This window comes from Oratosquilla oratoria, chromosome 41 (assembly GCF_046742065.1).
Source record: "Oratosquilla oratoria isolate Oo_2021 chromosome 41, ASM4674206v1, whole genome shotgun sequence".
Classification (NCBI taxonomy): Eukaryota; Metazoa; Arthropoda; class Malacostraca; order Stomatopoda; family Squillidae; genus Oratosquilla; species Oratosquilla oratoria.
This window is the reverse complement of record NC_134817.1, coordinates 5,813,677-5,837,195: the sequence shown is the minus strand read 5'-3', so window position 1 is coordinate 5,837,195 and position 23,519 is coordinate 5,813,677. Positions and strand designations below refer to the sequence as shown.

General features: G+C 39.8%; 1 protein-coding gene across 27 annotated transcripts in view; it reads left to right on the top strand.

The window, feature by feature from the left end:
* Positions 1–23,519, top strand: part of Smr (nuclear receptor corepressor smrter) — a 117,517-nt gene that overhangs the window by 23,905 nt on the left and 70,093 nt on the right. For 7 of the 27 annotated variants that reach the window (XM_076177835.1, XM_076177859.1, XM_076177848.1 and 4 more), the window contains exons 2-4: positions 12,979–13,068; positions 18,760–18,786; positions 22,107–22,145. The exons of 1 other annotated variant lie outside the window; for it this stretch is intronic. In XM_076177835.1, coding sequence (XP_076033950.1) covers positions 12,979–13,068; positions 18,760–18,786; positions 22,107–22,145 — 156 coding nt within the window. Of the gene's footprint in view, positions 1–3,230; positions 3,271–9,871; positions 10,144–12,978; positions 13,069–18,759; positions 18,787–22,106; positions 22,146–23,519 lie in introns of all 27 variants that reach the window. 19 more of the 27 variants (XM_076177850.1, XM_076177852.1, XM_076177849.1 and 16 more) reach the window with 19 other exon arrangements.

The following is a 23,519-nucleotide window of genomic DNA, read 5'->3' as shown; positions in this document are numbered from 1 at the left end:
ACACAGTTTAAATGTTAGTAGCATTCGTATAGACTTTACTTTTGGTTTGCACAATGCAAGAAGATAACATATTCGACATTTTTGCAGTCGTGTTGATGTACATTTAGCAACACTTACATCATTACTAATGTATTCATCGTAAATACTGTCTTGTTTATCCGGGGGAGGAACGTTACATGATGAGAATATTACATGTTGGATGGAGACCTACATAAGAATCAATAGGACGCCAGCGTTCTCTTGTTTTCTAGCGAGGCGTCATAGAAACCTGAATAGAGTCTTGATTCACACCCTGTGGATAAAAACGTCATTGTTCTCGTTCATTGTAGTGAGGGTACTTTTGTTGAAGAGAGGGTGATTGTGGAACAGAGCTTGGTGGGGAATACGGGGACGCTTTAGTGTGCTTGGAGGCAGAGAGTTTAGTGAAGTGACTGCTTGGAGGTTGGCAGAGATGGCATTGGATGTGGGCGTGCACTTTTCAAGGGCGGGGCAGAAGTGGGTTATAGCAAGTGGAATGGGTGGTTAGGGAAATTGTGCCTAGTGGAAAGATGATATTAGCTGGCTTGTGCCAACTCCTCGATAGATTACTCGAAAGATAGAGCGTTTGAAATGGTTTCACCCAGGGATATCGTTGTGTGCGATACTAAATTTCTCCAGAAATGGGAAGTAAAGTTTTCTTACTGAATTGGTCAAGATGATTTTGTGAAAGCTACCATGGTAGCTTGGGTTCCATCCTACCCAGGCTAGCCAGAGTTTGTATACAAGGGCATCTTGGGCTCGAAGGAGACGATTGGGAAAGTCGTAAAATCGTGAATGTATGCCACATTCAGCCCAGGCAACCTTCACATCCATTCGTAAAGAACCTGCAGCTGCAACAGCAGCCTTCGTAGATGCAGCTGCCCAGGTCCTCTGTCCCTGTTGATATCCGCCTCGTAGTCCTGCAAGACCTCGACGAAGGTTAACCTTGTTCTTGAGTGGTAGGTTGACGGGCGGAGTGGAGTTGTGACTCTTGAGTGAATATAATCGTCAGGCGGGAAACGTGTGCTCTTGATTCTGATCACGAGCGTGGTGATGGCTATTGACTCACACTCGTTGCTGTAGGGGACGTTGGCTCCATGCATACAAAGTGCATGCAAGCGCATACCCTCCTGCGTGCATGTTAGTAGTTCTCAGACGACAGGGCTTGATGTACACATTACCTTATACGGATTCACATCAGCGTGGGTCGCATCAACGAGTGCAACCCTCCCCCCCCCCCTCTCTCTCTCTCTCTCTCTCTCTCTCTCTCTCTCTCTCTCTCTCTCTCTCTCTCTCTCTCTCTCTCTCTCTCTCTCTCTCTCTCTCTCTCTCTCTCTCACTCACTCACTCTCTCTATGAGAACTATTTCTTGAATCGTGGTAGGGCGTCAGAGGTGGCAGCCATACTGTAACTTTTTGTTTGTTTGTTTGTTGTGTTTGATACCTAAGGTTTATTTTTGTTCAGTTCTCAGAAGCCGCCGTCATCGGATATTTCGGGTCTTTGTTTAGCTCTGTATCTTTTTCGTTTGCGTTTTTTTTCACGTGATCTCGTCATTCTCTCCCTCTGGTTTTTGCTCGCGCTCTCTCTCTCTCTCTCTCTCTCTCTCTCTCTCTCTCATTCTTTACCTTGTCGTTTTTGTCAGGATTTTTTTCTCACAGTTTTTACTTTTTGCCAGCCCTTCCGTTCTCTCTGTTACTCTGTCTCTTTCCCTCTCTTATCTTCAGTATAGTTTCGCTTCATTTCATCCCTGCTGGGCCATTGCATGTGTACTCCGCTTCATTTGTCCTTGCACCTGCGATTCTGTGACCCATTATATAAATGGGAAAGAGATTTTTAAACCGTCACTTCTTTCACAGAACATTTTCGTGAACAAAGTGTGTGAAATTAAGCTCAGACCTCCAAGGCCATGAACCCGTCACACAAAAACAACTTTAGTAAGCTAATTTGTATTATGGATCAGGCTGGGCCCCAGCAAGCGAAACTGTTTTAGAAACGAATAGATGTGGGTGGTGGGGAAGGGGGAATAGTTTGTGTATATTTGCTGCGTCGGCCGGTTTGTCTATTCCGCCCAGCGAGATCGCTGATATAGACCGACGCCTAGACAGCCGCAAAGATGAATGGCTGTCATTACTGGCTTTGAGGTACGTCTGTGTTTCGTAGTAATACAAGGCGCTATCTTGATTGAGACTGCAAATGGAAGAAGACTTTGGCGTACGCGTTAAATGATTTTATTTTAATATTAAAATGGTTACCTTCTTTGGCGTTGATTACTTACACTCTATTCACGTGTAGGATCTCGCAGTGAAATTTCGTAAAGGATTAACGAAATAAGCGACTACTGCCACTAGTACTACTAAGCGTTAGCAAATTGACTACGCTATTTTGGCTTGGATTTCGAAATATGTTGCCGCGGTTTCAACTTTACAAATGAAAACGTTTTTTTTTATAAACCCAAGCTGTATTAAGTTATTGACACTACATTATTGTTGTTTTGATGTTGCAGTTTGAGAACAGGGCGTTCAAACGGGTAATATGATTTTTGGATTAGGCTGCATTGGTTGTTTGAACACGTGTCGGTGGTGAGCTCATGTTAATGTTTTATTACTTTCTGTTCTTCTACGGCTCTACGCTGAAAAATTGTGTGATTCACCATAGTCTTGGATCACGTGCTGAACTCGTGATCGACAGTATTAACCTCCTGGATGAATGTGTTATAGGTCTTGCGTATGTGATGTATGCTTGTATATATGTGTAGAAAATGATAATTCAGCTACAGAGAGCTTTTATCAATTTGGTTTTGGGGCCGTGTGCGTGCGTACGTGCGTGCGTGTTCACTTGGAGACAAATGATCAGCAGATTCGTTATTGATTTATTCGGGGACTTCACATGTCATGCATGCAGGACCGGCGCGCATTCCCTTCCATAGTGCGTATATTGTAGGTCTACGCGAGAGGAAATCCCCATGAGCGTAGGCCCTGGGAGTTACCTGCGAATGATAACTCCTTTTTTTCGTAGCATAGTCACGGTCAGTCCGTTATCACGACGCGTGTGCGTACGCGAATTTAAAATTTCTGCTCCCAGTTTGAATTCTTGTGTTTTGAAAAGGGTGTCATAGGTATTTTAAGGAATAAAATTTGTGGATTAGTTTAATAGTTTTATTTCTATTGTATTGTTTACTTGAATTATTTTTTAATGATTGTTTTCTTTTGCAGGTAAATATAACGCGTGGATGATGGCTGTGCCTGCTTCAGCGTAAGTAGCATGTTTCATCCAACCAGATTTTATTCTTAATCCTACTTGGTTAGTTAAACCTCGCTTCAAAGGGGATTCCATTCAGCTGAATCAAATCAACTCGTTGTAGTCTTTATACCTAAAGGTTTTTTTTTCCTTATAAGAGAGGTAGCCAGCCAAGGCAAGCACAACCCCCCCCCCCACCCACCCTCCAACCATCCCACATCAATCCTGGTTGTAGTAAGACTAGAGTTGGGTTCAGTTAACTTCTTCGCTATGGTGAGGGTTTGACCCTAGTCAGAATAAACATTTATATAAATGCCTTAAGTCGTAAAATTCAACCAATGCGCTCAGCCGGAGATGGTGGTGGAGGGGAGTGGTGGGTGGGTGGGGGGGACGGAATGAAGAAGAGCCAGCAAGAGACAGACAGAGGTGGGTGAGTACGATGTATCTTGATGTGAGGAACATCGCTAAGGAATTTTTGTCTAGAGAGAGGCTGTACGATGTGGGGTGACCATTGCTTCGTATTTGTTTTGTTTTATTTTATCCTGATGAAACCAGTGGCGGCGCCAGGGGGGGTGGGCTTGAGGGGCTTTAGCCCCCCCCCCAAAAAAAGTGGCCAGCCCCCCAACTGAAATGAGCAAATTGAAAATTTAAAACACTCATTGAAATAATTTTATTAAGTGGAATTTTTTAATTGCCAGGGCTAAAGATTTGTCAGCCATCAGTGCTAGCCCTACCATTAACCCCCTCCCCTTCTGAAATGAGGATAATATATCTGTATTATCATATTACTATTAGCCCCCCAAAAATTTGCTCAGCCCCCCCTTAGCCTCCCCAACTAAAAATTCCTGGCGCCGCCGCTGGGTGAAACACACTTTCATTCGGCTGCGTTGCCTATTTGATACTAATGGGTTTGCATAAGCTGGATCAAATTTTCTGGGTTTAGAGAATGAAGCTTCGATTATTTTTCTCTTGACACCAAGAGACAAATAAGGAAACGAAGCTTTTGATGTCATACTACCTTGTCAACAGTCTCCGAAGATCGAATTAAAATAATTAAATCAATGTAAAATTATAACATCTTTCACGTCCCTTTATTCTGGATACCGACAATCTATTGCGTTCTGTTCCTCACTTCGGTAGCAAAATATTTAAGAGACTAAATCAGCGTTAAAGTTATTCAAGCGTTGGTTTGGAACTATAGCGCTTTGTTTCAGCCGGTCTGGAAAAAAATTATCGTCGAATGGCAACAGTTCCAACGGATGGATGTTGCCATAAGTTGGTTTAACTTTTCAAACCCGCAGGAACGAGTGTAGTAAACGAAAGTGTATTTTATTATAGTTAATGATGGGGCTATCGTAGTGGGAGTTTGGGAGTGGCATTTCGAGGACCTAAGGTCGTTCGAGTCGCAGCTAAAGTAACGACTCAACTTCCGATATCCCATTTCGATGCCCTTATATTTAAGATTTGCATGGGTCCGATATCGGAAAACCTTCGTAGCCGAAATGTAAACAACAAATTGAAATAATACCATAAATAACGTTTACCAAAATTATTGTAGATTGTAATCATGGAAGAAATGGGTACGTTAAACTAGTGCATGTATATGTGTATGTATGTATATATATTATATATATATATATATATATATATATATATATATATATATATATATATATATATATATATATATATATATATATATATCCAATCACACACTTACCTAATCCACATTACACTATTGCTACATCTTGGACACTAACGTGCAAAGGATGAAAGGGATGTCTACGTCTAATTTCCCTTCACAAACGCAATTATGGAAAGAATCATAACGATAGAAAAAAAAACTTGCGCCCATATGTTATTTTGTTAGAACGTGAACGCTACATATGGAATCTTTTTGAAGATTGTCATTACTGGAGATAGTGATTGCAGGGGACTGTTGTTATTAATGAATATTAATGGAGAAAAGATAGTGTACATATTTGTAAAATTATATATTTAAATTTTTGCGTTGTCGCAACCGTTAGGCAATGACGTCATAACATTCGAAACACAATAGCATCTGTGAAGGCCATCAGCGTTCATTAACATTGAAAAATATTTACTCCAAAGTAAACAATCTCATTTATATATTTGAGTTTCCATAATTTACTTTGTATTTATTTTTTTATCAAGTCTTGAGTTTGAATGTACATTGAGGTAAATATTGTTCTACGAACTAATTGTAGTAGACTATTTGTAACGATTTGAAATGATAGGTAGTTAAGCATGAATTAGAACACTATAATTTTTTTAGTTGTAGAAAACCGGCGTAACTTCATTAACCCTTGGAACATTGTTGCAATTGAAGAGGAGCATTAAGATATTTTCTGCCGAACAACGGTATTGGGGGACATTGAGCGTTTGATATTTGATATGGGTCGCCTGTATGCATGATAATTGTTATACGTCCTCTCAGATTTTGAGCAAAACTAATGTTTTGCAAAGTATTTTATCTACACCATGTGTGTATTTGTAATATACACAGTTGGAGTTACGTGTATGGGGCTCCGTCTGTCTTCATTTGTCAACTGGCCTAGAATTATGTCCTGGATTTTGTGTGTGTGTGTGTGTGTGAGAGAGAGAGAGAGTGAGTTTGAGCTTCGTGTCATCATACTTGGCTACAGCACTTTGATTACCCAAAGTGGTGTCAGGTTTAATTTTAATTCTACTAGAGATAATGATTGTACATTTACAATGAAATGTACAGATGATAGTGATAGTTATAATGACCGTGTTGGTAGGTCGAATGGGAGATTATTTTGCTTTGTTCTCGTGAGTAGGGAAAGTGTGAGATATTGTATGATCCTTTACACACACACACACACACACACACACACACACACACACACACACACACACACACACACACACACACACACACTAGATAAGAATTTAATTTCCAGATAATTAATGTCGAGGAAAACGTACTAATAGTGCTGGAATGATTATAATCAGATAGTGTGAAGGAACGAATGATTGTATATTTATGGGAAGTTGTTTATTTATAAAATATATAATGGTTTATGCTCTCCAAATATTTTCATTTTCATTTTTTTCTTATCACCATTGCAAAGTATGATGTTGAGGCCGAAAACAGGCAATAGCTCTCATAGTGATTGAACACATACAAACGCCATGACATATCTTTGTATATTCATCGTGTAGCGAATACCTGGATATCGTAATGTGCAGAGGGGTTGGTCCCTCGAATGCAAGCCAGGGGTAGGGGTGGATCGGGGGTAAAATTGATCTCATTCAACCCCAGCAACCCCAGCAGAAGCACTCTGTTGGACAGAAATGATTTTGTGCAAAGGCTCTGCTGTCACTGTATCCATAGCCAATGTCGTTACAGAAAACAGTTTTGGATCCCTTTCCATTTTTTTATGTTTCAATTTGGTGTGGTGCTTCCACGGAGATGAATAAGATAGTATAACGGTATCGTTCTAAAGTGCTCGTGCATGTATGTGTGTGTGTGTGTGTGTGTGTGTGTGTGTGTGTGTGAATTATTGGATTAGTATTGGTGGCTGGTCCTTCGTTTTCACTGCCCTTCCTACGTACCACGTCCGTACAAGTGTAGCAATTACATATAGGTATATACGTACAGTACATTTACACGTGTGCGTGTGTGTGTATATATATATATATATATATATATAGATATATATAGATATATATATATATTATATATATATATATATATATTGTATATTTAGGGCGCAGATTCTCACTAATACACACGGAGTTAAACACAACAGCATTTTGGCACTGGTTAATCTTCTTACTGAGATTTTCAATTTTCCTCACAGTAGGTCTCATTTCAGGAGGGTGGGCAAATACAAGCCTTCCAAATTCTTCCATATTTAATTTAACGTTTCGACTTCAGGGAGTCATCTTCAGAATATATATATATTCCCTCCACTCACCTTTGTGACTGGAGCAGTTGTTGTTGTTCTTGCCGCCACCCTTGTTTTTGATGAGTCAGTATATCGACCCGTAGCGCATTCCGCCACCCTCCCCTCCCCTCCCCCAACCCCACTTTCCGTACCATCCCGGGGTCTTCATCCGCCTTTCCCCCTCCCCCTCCCTCACCGATTCACCTCCCGGCTTACCATGTTTCTTTATTTTATTTTAATTTATTTTTTTTTCCACTGGACTTCACCAAAAATGGTTCAACGTTTGCCCCTTGTAATGGTGATATATTTAATTCCAGTGCGTTGGATATAATTATAGGTGCTGGGTATAGTTTCTTGTTTATTAGAGAAACGCCTTATATCTAATAGTATGCATGCAATTTTCTTTGTATTAGACTCGCCAGGGATTGATCTGGAAATGTGGTGTTATAATGAAAACGTAACTATGCATTTTTGCCGCATTGTAGTTAATATCGGACATTTGAAGTGGTGCAGTTTTGTTTTGCAAAACTACTGTGAATCCATTGGAAAGTTTCATTTGGGATTTGAGTTAGGCAAGCGTCTATATTAGTCATGACCTTGTAGAGAGGGCAGTGAAAGCCGATTTAAATAGCCATGCGTTAGAATGAAGCAAATATAGTGGTAAAGATGTAGATTATCACACCTAGGTGGGAAATATGGGCCCCGCAATAGGCATAAAGACACACGAGGTAAGTCTGTGTGATGTATAGGGAAACGGATAGTTTGTTTGGTTTTATTCTTAAGTTTGGAGCCAGCTTTCTCCCAACCATGCCAAGGCCAGTTTGCTATATTTGGTTCAGGCTTGGGTCGCGTGTAGTGCTGTGTGTTGTACGTGGGGGTTGTATTTTGTGCAGCGTAAGGTGTTCTTGGGATTGTGAGGAAGTTTGGAGCCATGAGCGTGCCCGGCCGTCCGCTCGGCCGAGTGCTGATGCAACAACGCTGGTCCAACGTCCACGTCAGTGTGCTGTGTCGAAACTTCGTGGGGGTCGGGGATGATGGGGGTTGGGGAGTGGAGGGGGGAGCAAGCTGCTTGTCGTGTACCCCCAGCGGCCGAGTCACCATTCTACGTATTCTTGGGGTCTTACCCTTTCCGGTTTGCTTTACGTGTTCTCAAAAGAAACTAAACGCTTTTCTACCAAGTTTTTGGGGTCTGTGGTCTCTTGTGGAGAAGAGGTATTGTACTTCCATGGTTCCTTCGTGTTTGTATTCTTTGTCCATATTGCCGTCGAACTATGGTCCTGACTTAGCTGTTTAGTTTGACAAAAGCCACGCCAGAGTCGTATGATTGGTTGACAAGAGATGAAATAAGGTTGTAAACGCAACATATTTCAGGATAGCAGACTCGTGTGCACAAACTTCTTGTTTGTGTATGGCGATGCTTTATTTCTTAAAGTAGTGATTTCAATATTTATCTGTTACGGAATTTGGTTTCACAGTGGCGGGTACAGCTCATAGTTGGAAGGCTTCACTTTTTGTTCCCAGTTTTCAAACTATGCTTCGTATTTATTTATATTGCTTTAGACCAGTGATTCTTAACCTCTTTCAGTGCCCATGATATCTCAGCACATTTTCTCGAACCCCCATCCAATATAGATACAATGCAAACACATGAAAAGGAATATTAATACAAATCTTGCTGAGAAGTTATTAGATATATTCAACTAATGAACAAGGTACTTTTTATTTCAAATTAAAAATGTCAATTAGTAGGATACAGTGAATGTATATTATGCTTTCTCATGGTAAACGTACAGTGCCATTGCACTGGCTGTCATGTATTCCCTTAAGGTACAAATACCCCATGTTAAGAACAACTGTTTTAGACTGATTCTTCTAAAACCACAATTTAATGCATGTGTGTGTTAACAGTTGTAATTCTGAAAAAAAAACATTCAAACTTATTTTCTTTGTGTCCTGCCTTTCGTTCCATATCTTGTCAATGTCGTCTCGTATCCTTATTTCTTCCACGGTAGACGCACGATGTGTGTGCTAATTTGTATTCATGTTAACATGTAATATACGGGACTGGGACTGCTCATGGAATCCCGTCTCTATTTTCAAAGTTTGCTTTAAATTCACTCCAAATTACGCATGAGTTACTCTTTCCATACATTCTGGGACGGATTAGATTACGTTTTCTTTTTCACCAAATCCTTACCTATATATTAGAACGTCACTCTTGCAATCTGAATCATACGTGTCGCCCGTTATTCTGTGTTTGTTCGGTGAGAGAGATTTATGAAGCACTGTTGCTTCTGCCTGTTAATATCCGTTAAGCCGATCGCCGTGTTTTCCCTTTGACCTTCCCTGGATAGCTTCGCCTTTAAAACAAACTGAATTAAAGCCTGTAGGCAGGCAAGGGTGAGTGAGTGAGGGAGGGAGGGCAAGGGGGGAGGCGTTGGGGCTTAAAGGAAGGCAAGGTGCTATGGTAAATCATCTATATTTTCACGTGTATGTGAAATTAATTATATTTATTTTGTGTGAGGTTCAAAGGGTACGGATGGTGACTCGTCTGAAAAAATAATTCCTGCATCGTTTTACTCAGCACCCCAGAGCACCTTCGTAACACACACACGCATATCTCAAAACAAATACTCTTTAAGACACCGCCAAATTTTATAATTTACCTGAATTCCCACCAGAATTCTACCCAGCAGAGAAATCCATCCAGATACAGTACCACCATAGAATTGACCTGGAAGGGAAAACCAGTTGCCTTAGATCCATCGTCCGGTACGCACGTCGCTTTACACACTCGCAAAGCTCTTCTCAATGTGACTTACGGGCAGAAGTTGTGGACGTGACTGGTTTCATGGGGGCTGCGGGTCTCGTGGAGTTCGTTACTCGTTACAGTATCAGTTACCTGTTACCTTGGTTACCGTGGCTCAGCACTGATGTGGATCGTAAACAACAGGTATCCATCGTTGCTTCTGTGTTATATTTTAAGTTCTAGAGATTTTGTGTTTCTGAAATGTATATGATAGTAACATTAATGGTGAAATGGGCGCATTACTATAAATGTTGAAATGGGGAGGTAATCAAGTTGTACCTTGATATAAGAATTGTGTGTGTGTGTGGGAATAGTGAGTGGTGGTTGGAAGGTGCTGATAATTATAACCTCTTCTGTTGTGGTGGTCTTGTTAGTGTGGCGTTGGTCTACACGCTTTCATTACCGCCTCTGCAAACAAAATTCCATAATTTGATAACATCTAAACAATAATGATAATCATAGTACGATGAAAGGTTGCATTCACGGCAATTTGATTTGTTTCCCGCCAAACTTGAAAAAAAAATCATGCTTGTGCTACATCATGCTACTTTATCATACCAATTAACCAAAATGCCTTACCCTTCCTCTCCACCGCTTCGCCAACTCTTCACCTCACCCTACCCCACCTCCAGAGGTTACCAGGTAGGGCGGGCCTTGGCGTCCGGACTTGAAAACAAGTGTCCTCCAAGGTCATTGCGATGGATAAAGGCCTCGTGAACCTCACTTGCGTTGGTAATCAAAGCCAGGTTTGATAGACATATTTTGCAGTTTGTTGAGATCGTAATGCTACAATTTTGGTTATTTTCACTCTAGTCCTGGCCAGCTCAGTCGCCCATATGTCCGCTTTTCTGTACCATGGGTCGTAATGACATCATGTAGTAGAGTGAATTGAAATAATATTCACCATTTCCTGTGAAACATTAGCGTTCAGAAGCAGCAAAATTGAGCAAGACACCACTAATACTTTCCAAGACGCATTTTAATTGAGCTTGTCTAGAAAATTATCAAAACACGTCAAATGCAGAAGTCGCATATCAGTAATCGCAAGATAAGTTAATATTCCGGGAATATTTAACGTATGATAAAACAAATAGAACGACCCATATTGAAAGTTGTGCGTGAAAAGAAATGCGCGGGTCATTGTGGTGGTAGTGACGGTTAACAACGGTCGGATGGGGTGCGGTGAGGTGGGGGGGTTAAAAGGCGACAGGATTGTGTTTTTGTGACGGCACATATTCCAAAGATGTTGCAAGGGATCCGTATATAATGCTGTGGTCAATCAAGTATTTAAAGGTATCTGTCTGTGGTTGGGTGTCTGGTTGGCAGAGAAGCAAATCAAGGTGAAGGCCACGACACGGCTGGGGCTGGGGAGCAGGTGACGGGGAGGTGTTCGGGTCTGCAGGGAGGGAAGGGTGGGGAGCTTAGCAGCAGCAGCAATGTTGGAAAACTATTTGATGAAAAAAACAAGTCGGCGGATGTTTGTAAGAAACTCGAAAAAAAAGAAATGTGCGCACGCATGCATGCGTAGTTCATGTGTTTACACGTATTAAATGTATTTATACGAAGTTTGATGTACCAAGGTGCCTGTCATAACTTCTTGCACCACAGTATGATGCTGTTGATTACATGGTGACCTTGAATCGGATGCACATGAGATGTAACAACACAGCCCCTGCACTACTCTCTTGCATTCAACCACTTTGTGTTTTTTCGGATCAGATAGTTATTTTTGATGCGAGAAGAATGAACAGTGGAGTTAGATGAAGTTTCCTTGAGAATGGGAAATTCATACATGCAGGCAGAAGTTGGGTACTGTAAAGTGTATCTGTATGATCATATTGTGCAAAACAGTAAATATATTTCAAAGGTGGTTGTAAAAGTTTCACTGTTGACAAGTGTTCTGGGATGTTTCAAAAGATAGGAATTAAAGGAAATTTAAGCCCCTGTTGATTGCATATCATGGAGCTTGTAAAGGATTACGTCAATTCTGGATAAGTTCACTCGATTCCGGCAGCTGTGGATAATCTACAAGGAAGGTTGGGCAGCAATAGATTGATTGGTTGATCAGTCAAGTCTAAACTTTGATTTGGGGATGAGAGGCTGTCACCTAAATTTGTGTCAAAACTCAGTGGGAGTGTTTGTTGCCAGTGATGTTGTGTTGCAAATGACCCAGACTTCATTAAAACGATTGCTGTGCAATGATGAATCATGTATTTAAGGTCATGACCCAGAAATCATTGTTCAATCCAAAAAAAAATGGAAGACCCCCAAACATTGTTAGACAAAATATAAAAATTGTTGATAGCAACATTAAGGCAGAACACCCCTTGTATTTATTTTATTCGTTTAACTTGTTTATTTTCTTGTTTTTTATTATATGTTACAAACGTGAATTTTAGGGTACTTGGCAACTCATGCTCTGGCAGTTACCAAATAACCATGATGATTGAGGGGGAAATAGGGACATTTTGTATGGTAGGAGAGCAGTAGTATTATGTTAAAGGTAGACGACATGTGGATGAGGTGTTAATTTATATGCAAAAAAAAAGTATTTGGATGAAAAGGAGTTTTTCAAGGTGTGCTATTTCAAGAATGGGTGTTGAACATGTTTACTGGTTGAGAAATGTAACAAGATTGCAAAATTAATGATCGGCTAAAAAAAATACAAGACTGGAAAGGCAAGAACAAAAATGAAGAAGTAGAATGGCTGTCGGTGGAAACAAGGTGGTGTGGAAGGGAGATGATTCTCTCCGACGTTCATCATGTTGGACCACCACTAGCAGGTACCTGTCATTGGTCTCTTGTGTGTTCAGAATATTAGTAAAGTCGAGAGTGTGATGGAAGATAGAGGCCAGACCACATCTTTGCAGGTGATGTAGTACTGACTAGAGACAGTAGTATTAATCTTCTTTTTTTCTGTGTTAGTTTTAAGGCCAAAAGTTAACTTGCAATTCATAAGACATGGCCCCCCTTACTAAGATTAATGTTTTCCAGGTACGTGGCAGTCACCACAGTGGAGGAAGCACGTTCACCTCAACAGCATCTTGTGGGGCACCTTTGGAGGAATGGGTAAGCAAAAAAAGGGTTTAAGAAAAAAAAAAAGATGGATATGGGAAAGAATAATCAAGTCAGTCTTGATTGCAATTCAGGAAGAATGGCTAAGCACATTAGAATGGAGTACTGAGAAGTCTAGATAAAGAATTAGGGCAGAAAGATGAGACACTAGGATTTGAGGATGGGGCAGAGAAGTCATTCTGACCTAAACTACACAAGGAAAAACACGAGAATTTGTTCCTGGTCTGAAATATATTATTATTATTATTTTTTTTTAAAGAAAGATAGGTTAATTGTAAGTTGGGGTTAGAATGATTGTCAGTGACCCTTCCACAAGATCTTCATACAAACACACACACACACACACACACACACACACACACACACACACACACACACACTCACACTCACACTCACACTCACACACACTCACACTCTCCATTCACTCACTCACTCACTCACTCACCCACCCACTTATGTAAAGAAGCATGGATATGATTGGCAGAATGAGTGATTAGAGCCTGAGGCTCTTGTAGAGAAACCACAGTACTCCTAGTATTAATGACATGTTATTGAGGTAAATACCACAATGATAAAGACAGTATTTTATCTTTGATACAATCTGTAGAAGACTGGGCTCCTGATATGAAGGAACAGACATATAGCTTAGACTCAGACCATGCCTGCTAAGTGGTAGGTGTCTTGACAAGGAATAATAGAAGTGTTGATTGATGGGAAAAGTTTCAGTTTCAGCTGCCTTTGTATGCATGGCATGATATATATTGGTTATTGTCCCACATGAAAGAACAAGAAAAATGTCAAAATCCTTGTGTTTTTTGTACTTTGGCAGAACCAAGGCAGAATGCCACCCACTGGCCATGCTTTACATAAACAGAATCGGTAATACTGAACAAAATTTCTTACTCAAACACAACATACACTGCCCATATAAGAAACAAAACTATAATCATACACCACTCCCAGCAATCACGGACTACACAACACTTAAAAGACCAAGTACCAGATCCTAAGAGCTGCACCTGTGGACAGGGTGACACTGTTGATGGGTTTTGAGAATAGACAGCACGGAGAGTTCTCTCTGCTATTCGTCTTGAAGGACCACCACAACTTGGTACCTGTCATTGGTCTGCACAATTAGGCAATCAATCAATCCAGTGCCCCAGGTCTCTCTTGCAGGAGATATTGCGTTGTTGTCTGGACAAGGCAAGACTAGTGCAGCGTAGGATGAGGTATTATGTATCTTCTGGTCTGTGATTGCACAGAAGCCCAGAGGAGAAATCACTACTAAGACATGCAAGAGTCCCATTAGATCAGTTTCAAGTAGGTCACCACTCATTACTGAAACAGCATCAACATTGGATTGGCTTGGAAGCAGATACTGTATACCCAAAATGTATACATCATACAGAAGACACTGAACATAAAATCTTATACTCCCCAACACTGGCACAGCACAGATCTTTCTATGTTTAACAACATTGGCTGTTGCCTAGTAACACGGTCTGTGGGTCTCATGCAAAATAGAGCAGAGGTAAATCGTGGACTACAAAAGTAGAAATTAAGAAGTTGCACCATGCACTTTCTTTATTTCAATGAGCAGGCACCACATAGAATCCCTACTCTTTTACTATTTTGATGTCAGAAGATTTTATGAAGTTCTTTTTGCATCCCCCCCTCGCACATTCTCTCTTTCTCTCATGTGCTCTTTCTCTCTCTCTTTCTCTCATGTGCTCTCTCTCTCTCTCTCTCTCTCTCTCTCTCTCTCTCTCTCTCTCTCTCTCTCTCTCTCTCTCTCTCTCTCTCTCTCTCTCTCTCATGTGCTCTCTCTATTTCTCTCATGTGCTCTCTCTATTTCTCTCATGTGCTCTCTATTTCTCTCATGTGCTCTCTCTCTCTCTCTCTCTCTCTCTCTCTCTCTCTCTCTCTCTCTCTCTCTCTCTCTCTCTCCCTCCCCCTCTCTCCCCCCCCTCCCCCCCACTCGTTCACTCACTTCCAGTTGTGTCAGACCACACCACCCCCATCCCTTTTCAGCTTAGACACCTCCCTCCCACCTTCATACAGTGTGTGTGTGTGCGTGTGTGAAGGGGAAATTGTGTGTTTGGTGGATTGTGAAGGCCATGGACATTGGTTGCTTCCGACCTCTCAGCTTTAGGTGCTCTCAGTTGGTCTGAGCTGGAGGAACACTGGAAAGGACACAAAGTAGATGCCTGAAAATTGTTGATGATAGGGAGATGTGTGAACATGGCAGATGGGTGTGGATATTAGATCATGTAGATAGTAAACCTATCAGGATATCATTATATATAATTTGTGGAGTAAAGAAGAAATTATGGAGGAAAGGGGGCAAAATAGATGGAACTAGAATGGATTCTAGTATGAGTAAACTTAGATGTTAACTGGGTAAGGCCTGCACATTTAGCATCATCATAGATATATTGAAGCCGCCTTGGTTTGACTGCTGGGATTTGCCATATTGCTTAGTTACCATCAGTTGTGGTGGTTGGAGGAAATGAAATGTTTCTAATTGTAATCTATGGAGGAATGGAGTTTATGCCTATGTTAATAGAATTACATAGGATTGGCCAGAATATAATTTTTTCTTGGGATATTTTGTAAGACTTATTGTTGGTGTTTTAGACTAACAAGTCCAACAGCTGGAACAACAACAACAACAAAATGATGGTAATAAGAAATTGTTCATAGTTGAAATGGGGCTAGGGGAATTGGATGAGTTGGCCAGGTATGGGTAGACTTGGGAAGTTGAGGTAGAGGAATTGATGAAGGTTTGGAAGATTAGAAGCTCTATTTGTTTGGATGGAGAAGTTTGTAAGGAATTGGCTGAGAGCTCAGCAAGATGCTTTCAATTCTCTCATGCTTGATTAGGCAACCACCAGATATTTTGTTCAGTTGAAGGTGTGAATTTCACAGTAAATTTATTTGAAACCCCCTTAAACAAATATAGTGAGTTTTCTGAATAAGATTTGTCCATGTTTGCCAAATTATAATTTATATATTATGCTGACCAGTTAAAGTGGATTTCTGCATTCATAAATTTCATGGTAAATGTTTGGGGGTTGTCAATATTTCATATTCCATTTGAAACCCTGGGGTATTGAAACAGTGCCATTGAGATTAATGAAATAACTTTGTATTAGCCACAATAAAAAATACGATAGTTGCCTCTAAGTACAGATGGGGATTGATAAAGGTAGGTAAAACCTCTCTGCTATCAAACAAATGCAGTGAAAATGAACATGAAATAGCATGCAGCAGCCAGAATAAAAAAAAATAATTACCATCAGGTAATAAGGAAGCAGATTTGTCAGCCATTGATCAGAACATATTTAATCAATGTTAGGTGTAGGAAAACGATCGTTGTTTATTAGATAGTTGCAAATAATTTGCCAGCACTTCACTGCATGAGGAAAACATGATACCTTGTTTTGTCTGAGCTGTGCTGTATCATGTACTCATAAATTATTAAATTATTGAGTCATGGGCCAGTGGCAGGCAGGAGGCAATTGTATTAATTTATTAATTTAGGCAGAAACCCTGGCATTTTGCCTGGGAGTTGCATGTTTTGTAGTTCTTAAAGTACTAGGCAGTTTGGTTTTATTTATGGTAAGCTATGACCCCAATCAGGCTTTTTTGAAAGAAAGTCTTCATTGGTGCATGCTTGGAAGAAGCTGGATAAAAATGGTGATAGTTCATGTGTGCACAAACAGGAAAGGAGAATTCTAAACTGCATATAGTTAATTTATCTTAACTTACACTGAAGACCCAGAGCCTATAGTAGTTTGCAGTAGTCAGTGGGCCTTCCCATAGATCTCTCTGGGGGTATTTTTCTTCAGCAATGACTAGTACTTTTATTCTTGGGGACAACGTTGTGCGGAAGAGGTGAAAACATAGAGCTGGTAAAGGAGAGGGTGGTGACATGGGTGGGGACAGGGTGATAGTTAAATTTATCAACATTCTTTTACTTTTTCACTGGTAAAGAGCTTACTATTTGTGGAAAAGTAGGGGGAAATAGTTGCAGTTGAATGAGGTTTTGGGAGTCTGTTTATAGACCAAGTGTGGTGATACAAACTGTTTCATACTAGTACAACACTGACAAGAGTCGGTCTAACTTTTTTTTTTTACCTAGAATGTTCTGTAGGAGGGCCCAAGGGCTGTGAATTTCCAGTCAGTGAAGATTGAATCGTTACTATCTCCTCCTCCTCCTCCAAATATATATTAGAAGAACAAAAGAGAAATGAGAGAGATGAGTTATCTTTAGAATGGAGAAAGAAGTGGGAAAAGATTGATTAAGATCTGTTAATAATTGTTGCCTTAAACTTCATTGAGTGGAAGACCTGTGACCCCAAAGTGGCTGGCAACAGTTCTCTGATCCTCCCACAGACTGATCCCAATACATCTATTTATCTATCAACTTCAACTGTATTTCTTACGCATGTTCTCATATGGAGACCTGACAACTGGTGACGGCTCCACACCAGCACAACACAGACAACAGTCCAAAGTTTCTTCTTAGAGAGAGTTGTGGGAAGGTCCAAGGACAGTTGCTAGACACTGTAAAGTTGCAGGTTCCCATTCAGTGAAACCTGAGGCAACAATTATCATTTTATGTATTGGAAATCTTATCTGGCCCAGATACAGAATAGTGTGGTCTCCACACAAAAATTGATTAAAAAAAAAATAGAGATAATTCTGAGGCCGGCTCACAAAATGTACAAGAGATTCAGTTAAACTGGGATTGTCAATACTAGAAGAGAGAAAAGAGGTGTTGATAGCTGTCTTCCAAACTGTAGGAGGCATGGGAAAATTAGAGACCTATTTGTATGGGAAGAAATAATATCAAGAGGATGTAGCAAAACCATTAAAGAAAACAATTAAGGATGTAACAATTAAAAGCTTTCTGTATGTATACATTGATTTCTTCAGTGAATTAAGTGTTTTAGCTGACAAAAATGAATTTAAAGCAAAGTTTGGTAAGTTGACAAAGACGTGACAAGTAAGCATAGGCATTCCTGCATATTAGTCAGTGTTGAAGATTCACTACAGAACTACTAGTCTATCCTTGAGGGGATGGTGCAACCAGTGTACTTTTGCCATTGTGGCTTATTCTCTCTTGGCAAGGTTGTATGTATTGTGTGACGCATATGGAAGGTGTAAGGCTAATGTTGGAATGACTGTAACTGGTTATGAATGTATTACAATTAAATATACACATACACGTGCACACATGATGGAGTCTCAAGAAGTGCAAGATTAAGTAGTATGATTTGAGTGTAGTGCAAACTACAGAATAGGCTATTCAACAAAAATTTAGCTATTAGTATATGTCTTGAATAGCATTAGTTGCAGACCAAAATGAACAATTATGTGAGAAGCCTAAATTTAAGAGCAATAGCCAAATAGCATGGGCACCATGATTATTGAAGAAAAGAAGAAAGAAAAAATCCCAACATTTTTATATACATCTGGAATATAATGTATGCATACCTGCATGTCTGTGTAAATTAATAAAAAAAATTCCAGTGGTTTATGTGAATGGCAGAATTTAGATAACAAAAAATAATTTGTATTTCAATAAGATGCAACATTAAAAGAATTACTAATTTGTGCATAATGAATTAATGAGATATCTAAGGACTGTTCTGGCTAATTGTATTTTCTTTTATTCAGCAGAGAGAGACCTCTGCTTAGCAAGAGGTTAGTACATTTACTGCTTAGTACACATTTTGCAATGGGTAAATTAAAATGAGAGTATTATTGTAATTTCCTTTATTCAAATTACCTTTTATTCACAAAATCCATAAAATTAAAGTTCATCTGCACATCATGATACATTGTGATACATAGTTGTCTTAAGAATCAATTGCAATTTTAATTAACCTAAAATTACAACACAAAGAAGGGTTTGGGCAATACTAGACTGCAAAAATAAACAGATCATGCTCCAGTGCAGTGCTCCATTTCCCTTTTGATACTTTTTTCAATAAAAATCATGTATATAATACCAGTTACTCTTAAGTGGAATGATGCTATGTGTGTGTCTCTGATGAGCTCATGGGGGTATGTGGTATAGTGTAAGCATCAGTGAATGGGATAGCAGTTGTTTTCCTAGAATTATGTGGCATTAACCTTGAAATAGGTACAATTCCTAAAGCTAGCTTTCAAAAATGGTTGCTGTCGAGTAAGGGTTATGTACCCACAGGTTTCCCATTTGAGAGAAATAACATTCAGCATCCAACAGAATAGTGGCAATGCTGAAAGTTGATACTCACTTTAAACGATTTCAACAGAAACCAAAAACATGTGATGCAGTGGTATTTTTGTATTGCTTGCTTCTTTTGAAATTTGTGTTGTCTGGGTCGTGATGGTGTATGAAAACTGTATCAAGAGCTCATGCCAGTGCATCTGTCGGGAGTTAAACTGGCAATGGGAAGACGGGATCGGAACTTTTCATACTACCAGTGGCCTGATTGGCCTTAATTCTGTCCACTACAACTTTCCACAGATTTCTGGAAAATTCATCCTGGAAAAGTATTGAAGGACATAAGAATGAAGGAGACCGCAAGAGACCATAAGGCCTACACTATTGGCAACAGATATCAACAAACATAGGGAAGACCGAACTTCAACCATGGAAATCTTTAACCAATCTCTCATATTGTACCACAGTGGCTATCATATATTAATGTAATGTCAGTGGTGTTTGGGTGTATGGAACTATTCATTCACTTAATAATGTGAAAAAAATGTCAAAGTTACTGGAAAATTGGGCATCTTCATCATGTTTTGAAGTCAAGATTCAACACTTGCAGAAATTTTGCAAGGCAGACAGAGAAGAAGGCTGAAGAGGGTGATGTAACATGGTATACACAATAGAGAAATGGACAGAGGGAACGAATAGACAAAAGATAAAGACTGGAGAAGAAAAGTGGATTTAGAGGCGGTAACAGGGTGAGGAGATTCAAAGAAATGGGGAAGGTAGAAGAGGTATGCATGTCAAAAATAGGGAAGAATGGGAATAAGATGGAGAACGGAGATAGGGATGGAAGGTGGAATTAGGAGACAGGAATTTTAATGAGAAGGAAAAAGGGTTTGGGGGATAGGAAGGTGAAGGGAGTACAAACAACAGGAAATATGGAAGAAGGAAGAAACAAGGGGTCCCGTTTCCTACACCTACACTACATCAATTGTCCCTGACACAAAAGAAAAAAAAAAAGTCAGAAAAAAACCTGTTTCCTGAAGCTGCAGGAAAATAAAATTCAGCGCCAACTTCAGGTAGCCACTCTAAAAGAAGCTAAAAAGCAAACTAAAGCTCACAGAACAAGAAAGAATATCTTGAACAAAATTAAGACAATACAGCAGACAAAAGAAAGAGAAAAAAGAAAAATAAATAGGAAAGAAATTAGACATGTAGAGTACAGTCAAAAGCCATTCAAACATAAATGAATCCAACCTCTACCCATAAAGCGGTGAGTTAACTTGAGGGAAAAATCCCATACTAAGCATTTCTCCATAAAAATATTCAAGCCCACAAATCCACAAAACAGGAAGATAATCAAAAGATAAATCCACAGATGCCAGCCCCCTTTTCCAACAAAGATATAGGAATTAGAAAAAAATTAAAGTTAAAAACTTTTATGCAGAAGGCCCAGACAAGATTTCAAACATCTGTCTAACCCACCTTAGCCCAAGAATAATAAAGGCCTTAACAGGTAACTTCAACCACTCCTGGATGTACAGCAGAATTCCATCATTCTGGAAAAAGTGTATGCGTAATCCCTATCTTAACCCCTTCCATACTATGGCACCTACATGGGCGTCATGAGGCACAAGTGGGTATATAAGGATGCCGGCATTGATGTCTTGATTATATTTTACAGTTGTAGCCGAGTAATCCCCATATTCTGTGAATTGGCTTGATCATATTTTCTGTGGTTATTAATACTGAAAGTGAAAGAGAATTAGTAATACAGCTATAACTTTATATTTTATAACTGGAGTATTGTGGTGCATCATCGAATCATCATACATCAGGCAGCTGATGCTGCCCATGATAATTAGACTTGTATTGAAGAGGTTAAGGTCAAACAAACTTTCAGAAAACATAACATCTTCTAGACTGATCTTGTTACCTTTCACCACAACCAGACTGATGGGAAGACTGGTGTTTGAAAGAATCAAAACAAAACTGCTCACCTCCCCAAACCAACATGGATTTAAGGAGGGTCATTCAGCCAGCAAACTTCTCACAAACATCACTCGTCAAGTACTAGAAGAGTTTAAGAAGAAAGCATCTCTAGAAAGAACAGCTATAGTGGCAATAATCAAAATAACCAATTTGATTATGTTTCCATTCAAATTAAAAAACAATGATTGAGACAGACATCTGCAGTGTCAAAAAATGGCTAATAAAATTCATAGCTGGAAAAGAGTGCAGAGTAATCCAGAACAACCAGAACTAAAACATTGTACAGTGGAGTCCCCAAAGGATCCGTGCTCTCACCTACATTATTCAGCCTCTCCACAAGTGATCTTCATCACCATATCCAGAGCATAGCACCAGTGCAGATGATCTAAAAATAACCCAACACAGCATCTACAGAATGGTTGCTAAGAAGACTCCAACTTATCTAGACAAGCTAGAATAATGACTAAGACAATAAAATTGAAGTCTTCCCTCATAAATCATGTGACATTGCTCACATAAGACAACCATGAATCAAACATCCAGTAGTGAAATGGGATGGCCAATACCTTCCATTGGACAAGAGCTCCAGAATAGTGTCTTATTTAGATCCATATATTTCAGCCCATGTATCATGGACCTAACATTGATAACCAACATATTCAGATTGGAAACAATTGCAAGTCTTAGTCAGTAGAAAGAAACTAATAGTCAGCAAAGAACCACATTAGCTCAGAAGGTGATATAGCCCAAACTGCAACAACACATGAATTTAAATCTATGTATGATAATTGGATATGAGAGATAAATTGGAATTGTACTTGAATTTCAGGTTAGGTATGATAAATTGGAAAGCAGGAAACTGGACTCAGTGAGTGTTGTTGCTTTCCTGTATACTATAATTAGGTAAATACACTGCAATGCTTCCATGATGCAATTCCCCACAATTGAGGAAACAAACAGACACCCTGTAAATTAAAAAAAAAAAAAGAGCATGAATAATAATGGTATGAATTGGATACCTTAATAGAACATCTACACCCAAACCAAGATCCTCCCAACAGAACGATACATGAAATGATAGGCACACAATTTTGTATAAGAACTCAACCCTATTCATCCATCCTGTTACAGAACACAAGCACAATTAATGAGAGGGAAGAAATAACTGCACACTTGTCAGATGTCTACAAAAACCAACCACCTACACCATGCAACAAATTCATGCAAACATGCATTCTCAGGTCCCAAAACTATCTCTAAATGTGTCCACCAAATTCCATATTCCAAACTCCTGCAGACATGAACCTTACAGAGAAATCCCTCCCAAGAGAAGCAAATCCCACAATTTGGAGACTGCTGATTAGCAAGTTTCTCCTCATCTTTTACCATAACTTGCTCAAATTTACTAAGCTCTCTCCACTGTGTTTTTCCTGCAATTTTTTTTTTTTCCATCTCATTCTTCCACCTGCCTTTCTTAGCCATGTTTGTCTTACCTTGGTCTCCAGTGTATGTGTGTTTGTTTCTTTGTTTTAGTTTGTAATGTACAAGAAAGGAGGTATGCTTGTCGCCCCATGGCTCCTTCTCTATCAGTTAGTCTTAGTTTTCAGTTCCTTTATGGTTTTAGATTGGAATGGCCTCTTTTAGACTATTCCATGAGATCACATAAGAATGAAGGAGACCATAACACCTACACTAGGCAGTTCCATGTTCATTACCATCTATCGTCTCCAGCCATAAAGTTATGTAACCTCTTAAAATGTGTAATGCACCTGTAGGGAAAACTTTGTTGATATCTTTAAAAGGTGTAATGATTTTTCAGTTTGTTCCCATGGACTTGACACCCCACCCATCACAAACCAAGAGGTCTTCTCTTGTCTGTTTTATCCACTTCCTTCGTTGACTTGAACACTGCAATCATGCCACCAGTTTATCTCTCTCCAGTCTCTCTCCTCTCTCTTTCTCTCTCTCTCTCTTTCACTCTCTTTCTCTCTCTCTCTCTCTCTCTCTCTCTCTCTCTCCTCTCTCTTTCTCTCTCTCTCTCTCCTCTCTCACACACTCTCACTCACTCACTCCACTCTCCTCCCTCCACTCTCTCTCCTCACTCTCCTCATTCTCTCTCTTCACTCTCTCTCCTCATTCTCTCTCTTCACTCTCTCTCCTCACTCTCTCTTTCCTCACTCTCCTCTCTCTCTCCTCTCTCATCTTTCCTCTCTCCCTCTCTCATCTTTCTCTCCTCTCTCTC